Source organism: Orbicella faveolata, unplaced genomic scaffold (genome assembly GCF_042242905.1).
Source record: "Orbicella faveolata isolate gen_17 unplaced genomic scaffold, um_ofav_v1 contig_12, whole genome shotgun sequence".
NCBI classification, from domain to species: domain Eukaryota; kingdom Metazoa; phylum Cnidaria; class Anthozoa; order Scleractinia; family Merulinidae; genus Orbicella; species Orbicella faveolata.
The window spans coordinates 33,498,609-33,519,061 of record NW_028301539.1 but is presented as its reverse complement, the minus strand read 5'-3'; the positions used below and the strand labels follow the sequence as shown (position 1 = coordinate 33,519,061).

General features: G+C 41.6%; 2 protein-coding genes and 1 long non-coding RNA gene across 3 annotated transcripts; 1 reads left to right on the top strand and 2 right to left on the bottom strand.

The window, feature by feature from the left end:
* The first annotated feature begins 340 nt into the window (after window positions 1-340).
* LOC110057913 (PC3-like endoprotease variant B) lies at window positions 341-14,059 on the top strand. The gene is made up of 13 exons (XM_020764524.2): window positions 341-721; window positions 2,509-2,613; window positions 3,485-3,574; window positions 4,176-4,322; window positions 4,639-4,712; window positions 5,295-5,383; window positions 6,265-6,437; window positions 6,986-7,207; window positions 8,073-8,173; window positions 8,384-8,605; window positions 9,144-9,528; window positions 10,258-10,450; window positions 11,968-14,059. Exons 1-13 carry the CDS (start codon window positions 428-430, stop codon window positions 12,519-12,521), a joined length of 2,649 nt encoding a protein of 882 aa, XP_020620183.2. The 5' UTR covers window positions 341-427; the 3' UTR covers window positions 12,522-14,059.
* A 316-nt stretch (window positions 14,060-14,375) lies between these two features.
* LOC149117604 (uncharacterized) lies at window positions 14,376-15,924 on the bottom strand. Its single transcript, XR_016204185.1, has 2 exons — window positions 15,642-15,924; window positions 14,376-14,953 (listed from the first exon to the last, which is right to left on the bottom strand). It is a non-coding gene; the product is annotated as an uncharacterized LOC149117604 (long non-coding RNA).
* Window positions 15,925-15,938: 14 nt separating this feature from the next.
* LOC149117603 (uncharacterized) lies at window positions 15,939-19,923 on the bottom strand. The gene is made up of 3 exons (XM_089281668.1): window positions 19,542-19,923; window positions 16,015-18,944; window positions 15,939-15,953 (listed from the first exon to the last, which is right to left on the bottom strand). Exons 1-3 carry the CDS (start codon window positions 19,831-19,833, stop codon window positions 15,939-15,941), a joined length of 3,237 nt encoding a protein of 1,078 aa, XP_089137794.1. The 5' UTR covers window positions 19,834-19,923.
* Between the last annotated feature and the right edge of the window lie 530 nt (window positions 19,924-20,453).

The window sequence follows — 20,453 nt, the reverse complement described above, 5'->3', positions numbered from 1 at the left end:
GTGACCAACTCTTAAATGGATATGAGGTGTGTTCAAAATGTCACAAACCACACCTTCAAAGACCTGATCACCTTCAAATACTTCACAGATCACAAGTTTTATATCTGTGCTTCGAATTCTACTCAGATTTACTCTATCGCGTGCGTTGTTCAGTGGCGCGCGGTTTTCTCGGTAAACGTGCCGATGGGTGCTCGACTATACCTACGGCTTGTGTGTGGTGTGAGTGATATTTTCGTATGAGAAATTACATGCATGGGCAAGGAAAGAGTTAGGTTCAACGAAGCGTTTGTTCCGAGACAGCCCACAACCTGCTGTCCACCCTGAGTTATACCGCGCGTCAGACTGCCTAAGTAGTTGGGCCATATTCATGAATTTATTCAACAAAATTGGCCTCGATTTCTATAACTATTTCCTTAGAAAGTAAAAAATGAAACCGGTGCGATGGCGTGTTTACATCACGTTGTTTTTCCTCACGTCGGAGATCGCCGTCTTGCTGGGAAAGCCTGCCAAGAAGTCACGTAAAAGAGGCAAGCGAACGCTCGAGTCGACGCCGAAGCTAACGCGCAGAGAATGGGAACAGCTTCATAAGTTCGAAGATGCGCTTAAAAACGACAATGGAGAGCTTATGTTCACCAATTCCTGGGCTGTCAAACTTGACCCCGCCGAGATAAAAGTCGCGGACAGGATTGCTAAGAAACATGGATTTACAAACTATGGCCAGGTAAGATTGGGTTTTTTCTTTATGTTGTTCTGCGGGTGTTCTTAGCTTTGAGTTTAAACGTCAATAATTCCGCCCGGTGGCCTACGCTTTGAAGAGATGCATCCTTCGATCTATTGTTCTTTTGATGTTAGAAACCCTTGCCATTGGCCTTAACGGTAATTCACAACACAGATGCAAACTTTGCGCTGTTTTTTATAGAAATGTTCGCTTAATTTCTTGAAATCGTAACATTAAGTGCGCCATACTACAGGTAAATCAACAATTGGTTGTGTTTGTTCAGCACCAGTTATGTTAAGAGTTCTCCAGTTTGTTTCGACTTCTGTTTTTAAGTGCTATACTTCTCAAGCAAAGCTCATAGGGTACATAAAGATTCTAGCCATACTTTGCTTACCTCATGTCCATTAAAATATAGCCGAACATTTTAGCAAAGCATTATATTTATCTTCAGATTCAAAATTGCTCAGGGTGCTTTACAAATAAATTTCGGATTGTTTTGATGGGTCCAAAGGGAAAATCAAATTGATTGGTTTTATTGCTGTTTTGTTTAATTACCAATTTTCCGCCTAAAGCATGGAAGGAAACAAACCGCCTCTGATAAAGGCGAGGGACTAGGCCCAAGTCTCACCCGTGACTTGCATCATGACACGGTAACTAATGAACCAAGCTGCTGTGATCATGAAGGAAACCTATAAGGAAGATCACATTACTTCTAGTAATCGAATCGGTGGCAGTATAATTGCGGCTTTTCACGAGAAGTTTTGAAAAATGTCGGGAAATTGCAAGAGGTCCAAGGGGCCTTAGGCGAGTGCAATTTTAAAGAATTTCAAATTTTAGGAGAAATGTAAATTCTTTTAATTAATCGCGCTTTCATAAGATTAATATTTTGCTTTTACTGCCTGACTGAAAAATTATGAACCCCTGCAGTTTGACGTATTTTGTTGTTTCATTGTAGCGACTTTTCGAGTTTGTATACACTTAACTGAACAGCTTTTACCCTCGTTTGAGTTCACTTAAGACTAATCGAGTAGCGCGTCCCAGCTTGACAAAGAAAGGCAATACATCTTATTGCGCCTTAGCTTTCTATCACGAATGCCGTTCTCTTATTGGCTACACCACCCTCTATCTATTCTGTTGTAGATAGTGAGTAGCCTAACAAAGTGTGGTTGTTACAAAAATGGCGGCCACTTCTTTGAGTGTTCGAAGTGTCTGTCAAGTCAAGCGGATTAAATAGAGTTTTGAACGACTGGTAGATTTATACTAAAAGCAATTTGCTTTCAATTTCTATGCGCAGCCCTAGTCAACTATCAAGCGATAGAAATCTCGAGCTCATAACCTAATTATTATATATCATGAGCGCGCTTCGAAAGGCCAAAACCTTATAGACATTTGTATTTCTTGAAACTTAAATTAAATGGTCTACGTTTGTTGAAATTACCTTATAAGGCACTAAAGCTATACGAGAAGTGTTATGCCAGTTTTTAAAAGCACAAGGTTGTGATCTCAAATTGAAAAAGTTTGGCAGAGTGTTGGTATTTCTGTCGTCCTGTCTCGGTAAAAATCTCAAAAAACTATATTAAAATTGCTCTCCCTTTAACAGTTCAGCCGGTTTATATCTTTGTTGTGGTGTTCCATGAACATGGTAATTTAACGGTCGTTTATAACAGTTCGGAATACGGAAACAAATTGAATAAGAACGACTTACTTCGACCCTTTTGCGTGCTACTTGGCTAATCTTTTTGTGTCATTAGTTGTAGTTGTGATTAACTCTTGGTGTGATTTTATTCCAGGTTGGGTCACTTAGAGGTTATTATCATTTTAAACATGTAGGCAAAGGTTTACGTCACAAGCGTCACATACATGAAAAGACCAAGTTATTACTATCTGAAGAAGAAGTAAGATTGCCTCGTCTTCATCATGTTGAACTTTCCTACACGTTAGATAATCCGACCTCTCTCTCACCGTTACTCTCTTAGGATTGTAAGGAAGTAGCGAGGTCGAGAGGTCAGGGCTCTGGATTTGAAATCCAGAGGTCGTGGCGGGTTCAAGTTCAGTTCTGACCACTAAGCTGGAGCCGTTTCTCAGTAGACCCTAGTTCAACTTCTCGGTCATACTTGCAAAAAGTTTCGAAAATTTAAGGTAGCTTGAACCCTTGCCACAGAATGTTTTTAAACTTTGTTAAAAGTTGCATTTTATCATGCTTATCACAATTCTATAATAAAGAAAATGGGGATCACCGAGCTCGTTTTTGAGTTATAAGCGCTTAAAGCTAACATTAAGGGTGTTTTTTGCAGGTTGCATTGTTGCTGTGGTGACCTGTTATATAGAAAGGATGGCTGCAACTTGTTTACCAATGATTGGGCATTTGTTTGAAACCATTATTGCATCACGTCACTTGCAATTGTTTAACAGTAGTAGTATTCATTCTTCAAAGTATGGCTGTTAGAACATTGCTGGAAAATGTTGCCAGCCTCCTTGATATGTTACAATATTAAATATTTAATATTAATTGAGTAATCTTGATTTTGATAGTTTACGCCAATCTTGATGCTCTGCTGAGTGCATTATCGAATTCACCTCATTATAATTTATACAAAGGAGTATGCAGTCTGCGAACAGGCTCATCGCGGGGAAAGAAAATTGTCACCAGTCCTTCTTACTTGCCACGCGAAGAGCCTGCTCGCAGGCTCAGGACTATAGGCTCCGTTTTAGCATTTTTCTTGATTTTTATGGTACTTTAGAAATGTCATTTGTTCTGTGTCCTAGGTTGTATGGGCGGAACATCAGCACATCTTAGTAAGAACAAGAAAGGATGGTATTCCTAGTGATCCTAAATTCAGAGACCAATGGTATCTTGTAAGTATACCTAGGCTCTCAGTTTCACAACAAATAAACTCCATGTCGCCGTGTGTCTGTTCAGTAATAGATCAAAAATGACGTCAAAATGCGTCAGGAACAAAAAAGGTGGAACACTCGGCTATCGCCTCATGTGTCACTGATGTTCTTACCACATTTTGACGTCTTCTGTGATCTGTTACTGAACAGACGTAAGGCAACATGGACTCTACTTGTTTTATATAATAAATATAAAAAAAATGGTTAAGGACGTCATCTATGCGTCTGTCTCCCAATAGATAATAGGTAAGAGCCAATCAAACTGCAAGAATAACTCGACATATTATATAAAGGAAAATATCACATGGTTTTCCGATCGAAATTGAGCTAAGTGTGTAAGAGGGTAGTGATATATAGACGCAAACGTATTTGGGACAAAAGCTTTGGAAAAGAATTGAAAACGTAAAGCGAAAATATGTTGATAAACGAGCAGGAATTTGTGGGTGTTCCAGACCATGTCGTAATTTTAAAATTAACTGTCATAATCTGTTATCATACGACTCTAGCTGCTATTTCTTCAATCCTCTTAGAATGTATTATTATGTTATTTTCTTGTGTATAGTTAAATCAAGGCCAGTCAACCGGCCCAGCAGGTGTCGACCTCGATGTCATGCCGGTCTGGCGGCAAGGTATCACGGGAAGAGGAGTTGTTGTTAGTATTCTTGATGATGGAGTGGATCACACGCATCCAGATCTTAGAGATAATTTTGTAAGTGGAAGAAGTCATTTTTGACATTATTGATGACCAACTAGATCCTATAAAACCATTTAAAGTAATAAGAGATACCATTAGTCAGTGTGGCAGCAAAATATAAATCTGAATCGGAAATTAAAAAAATTCCTTGTTTTTCATTGTATTTAAATTTATAGATTTTCATACACACGGAAGACATTCGTACAAAATATTGCACCTGCAATTTTTTTGCGCTGTATAGGTGTTTCTCAGTGTTTTTGTTGTATCAAAGTTTCGGAAGCCGATCAAGGTAAATAAGGATTCTTTTTTTTTTTTTGACTTTTTCACGTAGGACCAAAAGGCCAGCTATGATTTTAATGACATGGACGCTGATCCCAAGCCAAGAGACAGTGATCCTGACAACTGGTAAGTACCTCACGTGATCATTTGAAACTCAGTCCTCCAGTATGAAACCCGGTTGCGAACGTGATGCGCAACAAAGTTGTCCGGGTTCTCCATTTTTTTTTATACCCGCAAGAGCATAATTTAAGTATTCGTACTCGATACATCCTCCTCCACTCTTATCGGATTCATAAATTTACTACGCGTGCTGTGCGTGATTAGTTGAGACTCATTTACTGTAACATTGATGGGCAGGGGTTCCATGTAGATATAGCAAGGCAGCAATTTTTCTTGGACAATTGTGTCCAAGGGGGAAAGGTGCAACCCTATGTGAAGCAGCAACCCGAGAGACAAGGCCAGACCCCAACACTGATAACTACATGCCCTACTCTTCGAGAGAAGTGACAGTTTTTGCAACGAGGTTTTAAATCACATCGTTATGTGACGACTTCGATTCGATATCTACCCCGTTAGACTGATATGAGTTACAGTTCGTAATGTTTAAGGAAATAAATAGAACAGCACAGAAGTTAATGAAGAAACAAGGTGCTTCTGGCATCACCTGTTTGTTTGTTTGTTACTTATGGAACTTTCTCAACATTTCAGTCACGGCACACGGTGTGCAGGAGAGGTGGCAGCGGTAGCTAACAACAGTGTATGCGGAGTAGGTGTAGCTTATGATGCCAATATTGGAGGTAAACATTACATTGAGACAATTCAGCACATAACAGTCCGTCATAGTTTATACGGATTAAACAATAGTAACTACTGATATCTATAAGATGGAGTGCCGAGTAGTATTTTCCCAGAACCAGTTTTGTCTTGTTGCCTTAGAGAAACCAGTATAATAGGTGAAAACCTACTAGACTCCTGTCTTGTGGTAAACGAAGAGAGAGATATTCGTTAAGTTCTTATTTCGTTTGTTTGTCTCTTGCTAGGTTTTTACGGCATTCGATTCATTCAATACCAGTTTAAAATCCAATTTACATCCAATTTCCTAAACACGACAACATTTTCATATAGAAGTTGAATGAGAGTTAATAATGAAAGTATTGCCACATGGAAGGGTTCACACTAGCCAGTTGCAGACCCTAGTTTATAACTGAATTAAACCTGTTTCAAATAACTTCCACGTGATTGGCTGATTCACAATACATAATCCTTTAAAAATGGTCAATTTATGGGGAGCAGATGTGGCGCATTGGTGAGAGCGCACGCCTCCCACCAACGTGACCCGGGTTGATTTTGTTTTTGGTTCTCGCCTCACTCCGATGGTTCTTCCGAGGGCTGAGTTCTCCGGTTTTCCTCCCTCCACAAAAACCAAATTTCAATTCGACCAGGATAGACGACCAGCATGAAAACCAGCTAAGGCCAATGTGGCTTCCTCTCTAAATAGAGTAATTTATTTTACTTTTATCCCAGAATACATCTTTGTAATAGCTTAGAATGGGGTAATAAAAGTGGTATTTAAGCGTATCATTATGCTACTAGAAAACCAAACGGAACCAAATTACCAGTCAACATGCAATAAAGTAGTTCATATGACTAAAGAATTTCCTCGTTTTATGTTTTGAAGGAGTGCGAATGTTAGATGGCCAGGCGACTGATGTGTTGGAAGGAAGCTCTCTTAGCTTCCAGTCAGAATACATTGACATCTACAGTAACTGCTGGGGTCCTAAGGATGATGGCAAAACATTTGGCAAACCAGGAAAACTGGCACAAGAGGCGTTAATGCAGGGCGCACTCAAGGTAAAGACGAAACACTTAGTTAGCTGTAGCAGAAGATTATTTTGACGCATCTGACGATATTGTGGTAGTTACGTTAACATTACAAATGTCCCCCCGAGGGGAATACTCGTCTTCTCGCGTAGGGGTATAAATCAAGGATTCTGGTCTCATTTAGGGTGCTCATGACGAAACGCCACTATTTTTAGCTGTCAAAGTATCTTTTAGGGTACACTCCAAGAAATAATGATAATAAACGTTCTCATATCCGTTTTTTGGCTCGATTTCCACCGGTCTCTCGAGTCCGGACTACTATACTAGCGCGGGCTCCTTTCCGGAGCAGAGGCTGGCGATCAAGCCTATCTTGTTTTAAGTGGTATCTTTTGGGAGTCAAACATAGCTTGAGCCACGCTGGGCATTCCCGGCCTTTTCATGTGAGAGTCCCCCATCCCCTTCCCTCCCCCACCGCGGCAGATGTCCTGGCCTGCACAAAAATTGTCAAGTGGTATAATAGTTAAGGTGTCCCAACCGCAATGTTTTGGTGCGATAGACATATCCATGCATTTTTTCAGGGTCGTGGCGGCAAAGGTAACATCTACGTGTGGGCGACTGGTAATGGAGGTCTGACAGATGATGACTGTAACTGTGATGGTTACACCACCAGTATCTACACCATATCAGTAGGGTGCATAGGTGATCATGGTCTGTCGGCCTATTACACTGAGCTATGTTCGTCTACCCTGGGTGTTACTTTCAACGGAGGATCACACAGAGAAAAGGAAGAAAATAAAATGGTAAGCATTTCAAAATTAGAAGACATATTTATGGAGCTTAAGTAAACCACGACGACGACGGCAACGAGAACGTCACCAAACAAAAGGTTTAATGAGAAAAACAATAGTTCGTACGTTTTTAATCTTAGTGCATTTCTTAGCCGTCCTCTGCAAAACAAGAAGGTGAAACGACTAAGTTCTGCGTAGTCTGAGGAACGCGAACGACGACGGCCAATTTCCTCGTATTTCCATTTGGAATTGAAGGCTGTCATTGCATATTTAGCCTGAGCACGTTTTTAGAGCCATTGGCGTTCTGAACAGACCTAGACAATTGCGAATTTCGCTGGTAAAATATAAATTCAGTTTTCACTTGGCGTCGTCCTCGGCGTCACCGTAGTCGTTGCTTAAGCTCACTAATAACTCTTTGGAGAGAGACTATGGTGAAGTGGTGAGAGCGCTCGCCTCTTACCAATGTGGCCCGGGTTCGAATCCTGGACCCGGCGTCATAAGTGGGTTGAGTTTGTTGTTGGTTCTCGCCTTACTCCGAGAGGTTTCCCAGGTTTCTCCGGTTTTCAACCATCCACAAAAAACCAACACTTCTAAATTTTAATTCGATCTGGAAACAGGGGATCGAGAAGAGCCTCTCCGGGGGATGTGCCATAGCAAATTCCTATTATTTATTTATTTATTTATTTATTTATTTATTTATTTATTTATTTGTGTTTATTTTAACTCTCAACTCTTCCTACTTGATCGAAAGCAGTATTCACAGAAATATTGTTTCAGGAACATTTATTGCCGGAGAGAAATTCAACCAAAATGGATCACTTGATCGATAACGCGTGCTGTTCACATAAGTACAAACCATTCTTTTCTTTTGTCTTAGGTAACAACAGATCTTCATCATAAGTGCACAGAAGAGTTCAAGGGAACGTCCTCTGCTGCTCCTCTGGCCGCAGGAATGTTTGCTCTCGTTTTGCAGGCGAAGTATGTTACTTTCCATTGTCTTCTACAAACAATTTTAGCACTCGGACTGGTCGTATTAAAGGCGGGTTATTCAGTTATATTTGAAAAGAATCGTCTAAACATTCCATGTACGTAGTAATGTAGTCGTATAAATGGGTGGTCGAAAAGTAGAGGTTCTTAGCCGTTGACAACACAAATATTCTGCTTGACAATCGGTTGATTTCTTTTCAGCCCAAACCTCTCATGGCGAGATGTCCAACATCTTGTGGTTGAAACTGCTCAGGTAACGAGCCCAGTTGATGAAGGATGGATGAAAAATGGAGCTGGCTACCATTTTAATCACAAGTTTGGCTTTGGAAGGTTAGACGCGGGAGCCATGGTAAAGAGAGCGAAGACATGGAAAAACGTAGCACCACAAAGAACCTGTCACGGACCCTCTAGTCAGACACAACAGTGAGTAATATCTATAAAATATCAGCAAAGTGGACCCTGTGGGGTGATAAGCTGTTAGCGTAACACATTCAGTACAAAGACAAAACACAAACGGGAGCATCTACATTTTTGTTTGAGAGAAATAGTAGAAAGTTATGCCGACTGCTTAAAGTGGAACGGTATAAAGACCCCAATTTTCTGTCCTTCAAGTCAAAGAAGAATCTAAAATAGCTATACACTCATTATATAGAAACGTTATCGAAATTACGGTGAAGGACTGAATTGATTGCAAATTTTTCCTTCGTTCACGCAAATTGGTTTATGTGGCAACTATTTAGTTCGGATTTATAACATTATATGACTTGCGAAACTTAATTTTCAACGATGATAAATTCCGCTCTAATTTTTGTTGCCCTCCGGTATGACAACAGGTCATTGGGTTATAATTAAAAAGAACAAACAAGTGGTGACCACAATACAAATTCTTTCAAAAGAAATCACAGAAAATGTATAACAAACAATCAGGAGAATTTTTATATCGATACTGAACTTCTTGCAGGGAAATTCCCGCTGGCGGAACGTTGTCAATCACTATAGACACCATCGCATGTGACGGAACTGACAAAGAAATCAACAAGTTGGAACACGTGACTCTGACCGTCAGCTTCCAACACCGGAGGCGTGGTGACGTCAGCATCGACCTGTTCTCGCCGAGTGGGACTAGGAACGAGATGTTGTCGACCCGTCGTTATGACGATTCTAAGAACGGCCTTCACGATTGGACGTTCATGACCGTGCACAACTGGGGAGAGAATCCCAAGGGAGTGTGGGTGATGAACGTGACTGATAACATCGCTACGTTGAACAAGGGGGTCGACGTGAATGGATATCTCCAACATGACACTAGCAAACAGGAAGCCGATGTGGAGGACTTGGAAGAGGAGGTAACATGGCGCTACAACCTCGCGCAAAGCTAGTTGGAACACCTAACTGAAAGAAAAAACATACTTCAATTTTTCTGGTATACTGACCAACATCCAAAACGTTTTCCCCTTCCTACTAAAAGGTTTATGCGGTGGTTGTAAAGAGAAAAAAAAAACATCGAGTCGGAGATGGAGAGGAGGGCGTGTTTATTATGGTTTGATGCAGCATAGTGCGCATTGATTAAAACACAGAACTGTCTTTACCCGGGAGGCGCCGTGGCCTCGTGGTTAGTGCGCTTGTCTCCGGATCGAGCGGTCTGGATTTACGCCCTGGCCGGGGACACTGTGTTATGTTCTTGGACAAATTAAAACACTTAACTCTCACAGTGCCTCTATTATCCCAGGTGTATAAATGGGTACCGGCGAACTTAATGCTGGGGGTAACCCTGCGATGGACTAGCATCCCATCCAGGGGGGAGTAGAAATACTCCTAGTCGCTTCATGCTAGAGAACCCGGGATAAGCTCTGGTCTGATGGGCCACTTAACTCGTATGCAGACTTTACCTTTTTACTAATTCAAGCTCAGGGTAGAGTTTGATTGGGTCTGATGGGTAAATGTAGGTTCTCGCTCGTGATGCAAGGGCCAGGCTGCTTTGGGAACGTGCGGCAAGTATTTCCGGAGGGCGCATTTACGGAGTATATACTTCAATTAAATTTCTTAATTATGTTGTGTCAATCACGAATTTAAAGGTCATTGACGACGAGAAGAAAACTCAGGAACTAGAGGCTAACAAAGATGGACCAAATAGAGCTAAAAACAATAAAGGCGCGGCCTGGGATGCCCCTTACCCTGAGGGGGTGAAAAAACACAAGATTCACATACCAGAGGCTCCACAGGCTAAATCAACTAATGATCATGAAGAGGAAAACGTGAAAGCTGATGGTAAGTACAGAAAATAAAGACCTGCATGAAATTATAGAAGTAAGACCTTCATTATTTGCAGATGAAAATAACACAAAGTTAAAGTTAGGCTTTCACGTCTCAGTGCATGTGCAAGCTATAACGTTAAGCATTAATTTTTATTGGTTGTAAAACAATGGGAAGAGCGCTGATGATTTCAGCGGTGACGATAGAGGTAAGGTTCCTCATTAAAATTCCTTTCGTATGTTCCGACTCCCTGCATAAAGTACATTTTTGTCTTCGTGTCAACCACATGTATTTCAGTAATTGCAGACTATGATTTTGTGAAAGTAGCATGATACCCTTCTTATCGACGTGCAATTGGTCGAAGACATCATGTATGGCTTGCACATGCGCCGCACTGTGAAACTATCCCTTAAAAATTGATTGCATTTTGTATTGTTCTTTTCGAAATTAATGCCGTCATCCCACAGACTTACAAAAATTAAGAATTTAGGCCTGGCCTATGGACAAACACATGAAATGAAGTTAATACCTTGTTCCAGAAGTACCGTGGCTTGACCAACGTTGCAGTAGGGTCAAGTGTTACTGAGGTAAACGGTAAGCATTCAAACCACAAACGTGGCGCACACCATTGGAACTTGTATCGGTTTTCATAGTGTAAAGGGACTACTGTCGTATGATGGGATGCCAGATCAGGCAAGGGTATCTCAGTTTTGCGGTAACAATTTTTATTCCTGGCTGGAAAAAGGCACTATAGGGTAAAATGTCTTGTCCTATAAAACTTAGACCGGCAAAATTTCAGACAGTTGCGGTTTTCACTTGAGTGTCGAAGATAATTCGCATTTACTTTTTCTTTGAATCATTACACTAAACAAATTGCTTAAAAACTCGCTCATTTTGTCATTCGATCAGGATTAAAGCCAGAACCAATAGTGACTTGCTCGCAAGCGTTTTCCCTCGCTTCGTACCGGCTACGCGTATTTGCTTCAAGTTTTCATTGTTTCCTTGGACCGTCTGCGGTCTGTTATTGGCTAGAGTGACTACATTAGTGTTTATTATTATATAGCTAGCTCCGCGAGCGGGCGAGATGAATCAAATCCTGCGCTGTGATTGGCTACCCGAGCGGGCAAGATGGAGCTATCTTGCCCGCTCGGGACTACCCGCCGTGTCCCGCGAGAAAAATTTCCCCGAAAGCAATATAATAAATCCTTTATTGGCCAAGCTTGTTCGGCCAAGATGGCCGGATATTGGCCTCGTTCTTTTTTTGCGAGTTTATCGACCTCGACTCCGTCTCGGTCCATGAACTCGCAAAAAAAGAACTTGGCCAATATCCGGCCATCTTGACCTCACGCTTGGTCAATAACCCATATGTATTTTACAACACACAACTGAAAACTGCTTTTATTAACAATTAAAATGACGTTCACTTGAATTACAGGTTTATTATATGAGGAATATCTAAAAACACGTCATATCCATTGTAGGTCTCTTAATTTCCAGCATGTTTGAACTAATGTTTATTTTGCGCTTCAAAGTGCCAGGCAATACAGAGGCAGAGGTATTGGAAAGTTATGAACCAGGAATGTTCGATACCATTCTCCCAGAGGATTTTCAAAACGGAGTAGGAATTAGCCAAGATCCGGACGCTTTTGTTGCCGCGTTTGAAACACCAGACGTCACACAGGACAATAACTATCAGATGTTAAAAGCATCGAAAAAAACACTTAGTGATGAGGACAATGGTGACGATGAAAGTAACCAAGTTTACGGATACGATCGTTACATTTACACGAAGGAGCCCGACGAACCACCGAAGGTATCCGAAAGTAAACGAACAGATACGGATTATCAGGGACAGCGTGTTCAGGTCACAACTGAAGAGACTGGGTCCCAGCGGGTGCAAGTCAATAATGGATTTCAAGAAGAGTTTGTTCCGGGGTTAAACCCGGAGTCTGGGCGGATTAGTTCAGGAGTGTTTTTAGAATGGAAGCTGACATTTTACGGTACGGGTCCTAATGATAGCGTGTCTGGAGATGATGAAGACGACGAGGATGATAATGATTCTTTAGATGTAGATATTGACTTGTAGACTTTATGCTAATTGCCTTTTTTTTATCACTGCGATTGTTAAAGACATCTAACTAATCAAATGTACAGCGTCTACAATCTCAACGAAATTCGAAAGAAACGTGAGAAATCGCTGCACGGTTATGTACCAGATCAACATATTTCACTGTTAATGGCTCTGGTTAGCAAGATCTGAACGTGGAATATGTCTGCGGAGGGCGCGTGGAGATGGTCCTTATTCTATGCCAGTTAATAAATTCCACGAGCATTACAGGCTTCCTAGCTCAAGATGCAACTAGCATTGTAAAGTCCGAAAATATCAGGGCGTAAATATTTGTAAATGGAACTCTATTTGCAAAAAAATCGTCCATCCTTTTGATTTAGTTGAAGTAGCAAATGCTCCACTTTTGTTCTAATGATCCTTTTAAAATGGCACGTAAAGTTGTCGATTCTTTCTGCCAATCAACGAACAGAACACGTGAACAGTCCGAAAGACATCATGATAGCTTACCGCCTTACGTCATGCGTGTCGCTTAGTGACGACTATGACGAAACAAGGTGGCTCAGTCAGCTCTTCGAGGCAGGATTTTGACATTCAATGCTTCTTGTTGATTCGTACAATTATTGAAGTTTAGAATCTGTCTCGCGGAAATCAGGAAAAAGTGAAGGAGAGTCAATCTCTTTGCTTATGACTCACTGGTTCTTTTCAGAAACTTCTCAGAAACTCCTTACAGTTAATGGGGAATGTTTTGTATAGAATTAGCGTCTCAAAATTAGCATTCTTAAAATTAGCGTCCCTTTTAGCTGAAAACACGTTACCATCTCCATTCTCGCCAGATTTCAGATCAACTATAACTTGCATATATTCTCCTAAACGTTACAGTTTTGAATGTCGTGACGATTTCCTAACCTATCATTGCGTGAATCTTTATTATCATAAGACAGTTTCGTTCGTATTTCAGCCTCCCCGCACTGTTTTGAATTTTAGTTCCCCAATTACTAAAGATAATTCTTACCTTTGCAGAATTTTTTAATTCCAAAGATCAAGTCACTATGCTATATTTTATAATACTGATTGCTTTCTGTATGTAACGTTTCTTTATACAGAGTATATGAAACCTAACTTACCTGCCGTGTAAAGTTGTCGTAATGCCGTCGTAAATATTCTACTTTAAGCAGCTTTACACTTTATCGATGAGCTTTACACAAGCTAAATATAAGTTTCAAATTAAGCTTCCTTAAGGAGACTAAAAATTTTAATCGAACATTAACTTTAAGTTGTTGCTTAAACTCACATGCCAACTTTAATTTACCCCAGCTTTACGTCAACTTTACACTCGGTAGCGCAAATGTTGGCTTCATAAAAACGAAAACTTGACTTACTTTAGGCAGATTTAAGGTAACTTCAATTTTCCGTGAGTCTTTATTTTCATGCTGTCAATCAGCTAAATGATTCTTCTCCTTTCGTATGCGAACGTAATGTACCATACTGTTCTTGTTACTGGTTGATTTTTAAATAGACGCAATTTTGATCAATAAAGAGCTTTACAATTTCGTAAATGGACTGGCCTAAACTAAAAACTCTTACTAACCGTGGCAACACATCTGCACGATAAAAACACACACCTACCTCGTGCACATGCGCGGTTATTTGTATTTTATCGGTGACTGGTATCGCGGTGTTGAATAGTTAGGTTGCGAAACGCAGAGCGCCGTCGGACCATTGGTTCACTTGCGAAGAGAAATACAACGACAACGACACTGTGTGAAACAGAGCTAAGCTTTTCTCAGTTTTGCGGGAATGTCAGCTATCGCTTCCCCTAAAGCTAAGGTCGGCACACACTATGGACTATGTTGCCACATAAACGATGAAAAATGCATTTGTTAGAGCAGTTTTAATGCAAGAAGCTAAGAACCATTATTTTAACAGAGATGATGAAAAGCATTATTTCATCATTGCTTATTACACTTAAAACGTTAGAGTCAGCTGGGTGGAATGCGAAATGAACTTTCAAACTGATGTAACAATAGCGTGCAACACGACAAATGATTACCCTATGGAACCACCTTAAATTTTATTTGTTCCTGAGCTTTCAGTTAAAAACGGGTATTTTGACAAGTTCTCGGCCACCGCTTAGTTCAACCCATCCAGACGTCATATCTTTATTTCGGACAAACCTGTTCTCGTCAATAGCAAAGACTATATGTATCTTTGGATCCAATCATTAAAGAAGTTGTCGGGTTCGTTCTTCCGATGTATCACGGGCTTGTTTTCTCTTGTGCTCAAGTAGTCATCGAGATCATCAATCTGGTCTGATGCGGGTTTGTCAAGTTCTGCTATCAAGAGGTCGTCTAAAGTCGTCTCCTGAAATTTGGGTTCCTTGTCCCTCGTAATCAACAAGTTGTCTAAATAATCTCGAGGTTCGGGCTTCCTTTCCCTCACACTTAATTTATCTGTTCAAGAAAATAAAGCAATTTTAACAATACGTATAGAAATCAGGTACATTAAAGATTGGCTAACAAACGAATAATATTTCTGATCGGCAATATGGGTGGATTGCAAAAGATGAAAAAAATAAATAGTAAGATTTTAAAACCCTGCAATCGTACAGTTAAGAGCACACCAACATTCTAAAAAGTTACAGAGTTGAGCGCAGCTTTAGCAAATTTTTGATAGAATCAGACGTATCACACAAATTGCGACTGAAGAGTGATCGGATAACTCAATCCCGGTGCAATAGGTCGCCCGATTCTTTACCATTTACCCAGATACCTGGGAACACGATTGTAGCCGAGTGCAAATAACACAAAAAAACAATCAAAACAAAAGAAGCAAAAACCCTGAGAAATTATTATATTAGATTAGTTAGCACTTGATTCAGTACACGAATAAATCGACGTAAGAACCAGAGTTGTATAGTGGGTCACATTTTTAATAAGCTGCGTGCCCGACTCCATTAAATTCAAATTGTACTTCAAATGCGCATTAAGCTTCGTACATGGTACGCAAGCACACGATACAGAATGTTTGATCTACGCCATATTCATTACCACACACATGTAGTCCTATCAGCAGCCTCATTGGCTCCTGGTCCTATATATATTTATATCATTATTCATAAACAAACTGTGCCACACATACCAGGTTTAGTAGTTAATTCTGCAGCTGAAGCCGTAGAAAATTCAGGTGCTGTGGTTTCCTGTGGAACTGCAGTGGTTTCCTGTGGTGCTGCAGTGGTTGCTTCTGATGTAGCAGTAGTTTCCTCTGAAACTGCAGTGGATTCCTTTAGAACTGCAGTGGTTTCCTCTGGACCTGAAGCGGTTATTTCTGGAACTACAGTGGTTTCCTCAGTTACTGTAGTGGTTTCTTCTGGTGCAGTACTGGTTATTTCTGGAACTGCAGTGGTTACCTCCGGTACTGCAGTGGTTACCTCCGGTACTACAGTGGTTTCTTCTGGTGCAGCAGTTGTTTCCTCTGGAAGTGCACTGGATACCTTTGGTATTGCAGTGGTTACCTCTGGAACTGTAGTAGTTTCCTCTGGTACAACAGTAGTTTCCTCTGGAACTGCAGTGGTTACCTCTGGTACTGCAGTGGTTTCTTCTGGTGCACCCGTAAGTTCCTCTGGAACTGCAGTAGGTTCCTCGGGAACTGTAGTGGTTTCCTCTGGAACCACAGTGGTTTCTTCTGGTACAGCAGTAGTTTCCTTTGGAACTGCAGTAGTTTCCTCGGGAACTGTAGTGGTTTCCTCTGGAACCACAGTGGTTTCTTCTAATGCAGCAGTAGTTTCCTTTGGAACTGTAGTGGTTTCCTCTGGTGTCGCAGTGGTTGCTTCTGGTGAAGCAGTAGTTTCCTCAAGTACTGCAGTGGTTTCCTCTGGAGCAGTAGTAGTTATCTCTGGAGCTGCAGTGGTTACCTCTGGTTCTACAGTGGTTTCTTCTGGTGCAGCAGTAGTTTCCTCTGGAAGTGCAGTGGTTACCTTTGGTATTGCAGTGGTCACCTCTAAACCTGCAGTGGTTTCCTCTGGTACTACAGTGGTTTTCTCTGGAACTGCTGTGGTTCCCTCTGGTACTACAGTGGCTTCTTCTGGTGCGGCAGTGGTTTCCTCTGGAACTGCAGTGGTTTCCACTGAAACTGCAGTGGTTTCTTCCTGAACTGCAGTAGTTTCCTCTGGTACTGCAGTGGTTTTCTCTGGAACTGGAGTAGTTTCCTCTGGTGCTGCAGTGGTTTCTTCCTGAACTGCGGTAGTTTCCTTTGGTACTGCAGTTGATTCTTCTGGAACAATACTAATCAGATCTGGAACTGTAGTGGTTACTTCGGGTACTGCGGTGGTTTCTTCTGGTGCAGAAGTGATTTCCTCTGGAACTGCAGTGGTTTCTTCCGGAATTGCAGTGGTTTCCTGTGGTATCGCAGTGGTTTTTTCTGGTGCAGCAGTGGTTCCGCCCGGAACTGCAGTGGTTTCTTCTGGTACAGAAGTGGTTTCCTCAAGAACTGAAGTGGTTTCTTCTGGTGCAGCAGTGGTTTCTTTTGGAACTGCAGTGGTTTCTTCTGGTGCGGCAGTGCTTTCCTCTGGAACTGCAGTGGTTTCTTCTGGTGCGGCAGTGCTTTCCTCTGGAACTGCAGTGGTTTCTTCTGGTGCGGCAGTGGTTACCTCTGGAACTGAAGTGGTTTCTTCTGGTGCAGCAGTGGTTTCCTCTGGAACTGCAGTGGTTTCTTCTGGTGCGGCAGTGCTTTCCTCTGGAACTGCCGTGGTTTTTTCTGGTGCAGCAGTGGTTTCCTCTGGAACTGCAGTGGTTACCTCTGGTACTGCAGTGGTTTCTTCTGGTGCAGCAGTAGTTACCTCTGGTACTGTAGTGGTTTCTTCTGGTGCAGCAGTAGTTACCTCTGGTACTGCAGTGGTTTCTTCTGGTGCAGCGGTAGTTACCTCTGGTACCGCAGTGGTTTCTTCTGGTGCGGCAGTAGTTACCTCTGGTACTGCAGTGGTTTCTTCTGGTGCAGCAGTGGTTACCTCTGGTACTGTAGTGGTTTCTTCTGGCGCAGCAGTAGTTACCTCTGGTACTGCAGTGGTTTCTTTTGGTGCAGCAGTAGTTACCTCTGGTACTGCAGTGGTTTCTTCTGGTGCAGCGGTAGGTACCTCTGATACTGTAGTGGTTTCTTCTGGTGCAGCGGTAGTTAGCTCTGGTACTGCAGTGGTTTCTTCTAGTGCAGCAGTAGTTACCTCTGGTACTGTAGTGGTTTCTCCTGGTGCAGCGGTGGTTACCTCTGGTACTGTAGTGGTTTCTTCTGGTGCAGCAGTAGTTACCTCTGGTACTGCAGTGGTTTCTTCTGGTGCAGCGGTAGTTACCTCTGGTACTGTAGTGGTCTCTTCTGGTACAGCAGTAGTTACCTCTGGTACTGTAGTAGTTTCCTCTGGTGCAGCGGTAGTTAGCTCTGGTACTGCAGGGGTTTTTTCTGGCACAGCGGTAGTTACCTCTGGTACTGCAGTGGTTTTTTCTGGTGCAGCGGTAGTTTCCTCTGGTATTGTAGTGGTTTCTTTTGGTACAGCGGTAGTTACCTCTGGTACTGCGGTGGTTTCGTCTGGTGCGGCGGTAGTTACCTCTGGTACTGTAGTGGTTTCTTCTGGTGCAGCGGTGGTTACCTCTGGTACTGCAGTGGTCTCTTCGGGTGCAGTAGTAGGTACCTCTGGTACAGCGGTAGTTAGCTCCGGCACTGCAGTGGTCTCTTCTTGTGCAGCAGTAGTTACTTCTGGTACTGCAGTGGTTTCTTCTGGTGCAGCAGTAGTTACCTCTGGTACTGTAGTGGTTTCTTCTGGTTCAGTGGTGGTTACCTCAGGTAATGTAGTGGTTTCTTCTGGTGCAGCGGTAGTTACCTCTGGTACTGCAGTGGTTTTTTCTGGTGCAGCGGTAGTTACCTCCGGTACTGCGGTGGTTCTATCTGGTGCAGCGGTGGTTACCTCTGGTACTGCAGTGGTTTCTTCTGGTGCAGTGGTAGTTACCTGTGGTACTGCGGTGGTTTCTTCTGGTGAGGCGGTAGTTACCTCTGGTATTGCAGTGGTTTCTTCTGGTTTAGCGGTAGTTACCTCCGGTACTGCGGTGGTTTCGTCTGGTGCAGCGGTAGTTACCTCTGGTACTGCAGTGGTTTCTTCTGGTGCAGTAGTAGTTACCTCTGGTACTGCAGTGGTGTCTTCTGGTGCAGCGGTAGTTACCTCTGGTACTGCAGTAGTTTCTTCTGGTGCTACAGTTGTTACCTTCGGTATTTGAGTTGTTTCTTTTCCTTTAGCAGTGGTTTCCTCTGGTACTGCGGTGGTTGCCTCTGGTGCTGCCGTAGTTACTTCTGGTTTTACTGAAGTTTTTTTTGGTGGTACTGTAGTTTTCTTTAAAGCTATAGTAGTTGGTTTTGGTTCTGAGGTAGTATGTACTTGTGGTGCCTCAGTAATCGCTTGTGGTTCTAGAAAGGGAAACTGTAATGTAAGTAAAATCGAAGACTGATGAATAGTGGAATCCATTATCTGGATCTTACATGAGCTTGGTTTGAAGGTTAGGTAACATGTTTCTGCATATTATTTTAGAATTAACGAAGAATGTGAGAAACGTAAGAAATGAACAATGAATTAATAGGTAGATTACTGGCACAAGTCATGTCAGTTTATATCATCTACGGACTGTTTTGTTCAAAATATTTGTTATATTTATATCGGAGAAATCTTCGATTATAATGATCACTGGTTTGAAACGAAAAAGAATAATTTAGAAGGACACTTGTTTAATATTATTTTCTGCCGACCTAATGTTTTTGTGTCGAGGTTGATGATGTCTGCACCTCTAGCTGTTGTGACCATTGTGAATTGGATTTACTAGTTAAATGGATGCGTGCCGCAGCTCATCCGTTTAACTAGCCAAGCAACTGAGTATCCATCTAGTAAAGATTTATTTGAGTTTTTGATCTGCTTCATTTGATTTTATCACGCAGAAATCGCTTAAAGCAAGATTGCAGCATTTTTGGCTATGGTTTATCCTGCTTTTTATATTACTTTATGCAACCAACCTTTCTCACAAATGAACCTGTATTTTAATGAGCATTTGAACCTTCCCCACTTAAGACCTCTTAGTTTTGCCGCCATTTGAACGCAGAGTGGCAGCTTAGAAATTCTCTTTGGCCCTGTCTTTGCCCAGTTTCGATAATCACTTCTCTCCCCACTACTCCAAACTCCATCTTTGCTGTTCGCCTTGAAATGCAGTCCATTCCAGCTCCCCTTGTCCTTCATTAGCGATCCAAGGAAATTCATTTCATCTTCATCATTGACAGTAACCAAGTTAGCTTCGTTTTCTTTGCACATCTTCTGTGCAAGAAACCACGTGACTCTAGTATTTACTCGAAGATAGCAGCTCTTACTAAAATGTACCCAACCGTGGTCGCATTGGACAGCTGCAAATGAAAACACACACCCATCACTTCAATAATTGGATGACTTTCGTATCGAATTCCTAACTATAAGTTTAATTGTACATGGTTAGTTATTTAGTCACAGTCGAAACCATATAATGCCAGACACACGCCTATCACATTCTGTCCTCAGTTCTATACTCAGTCGCGGTATCTTGGGTTGTTTTGGTCACGTACAAAATTACCTTTCAATTGAAGGAACACTAAATATAGTAGTTTACTAAGATAGAAAAACACCAAAGAGATAATAATAAACCATAAAGGAATAAGGATGGTTAAGGATGGAGAAGATTAACACTGATTAGAAACGACAAACTTGAAATATTGAAGCTAAACTTTTCAAGATGTGCAAGCAGTGACGTATACATCCTTTGAACTGAAGAACAAGAATGGTATTATGAATGAATGTCAAAGTTTGCCTGTCCCCTTAATCGTTCTTGTAAAGCTATTTAATGGCTGTTCAATTTAGTATTTTTAGCAGAAACATGCCTCTTATTTTGTGTAGCTTTTTGC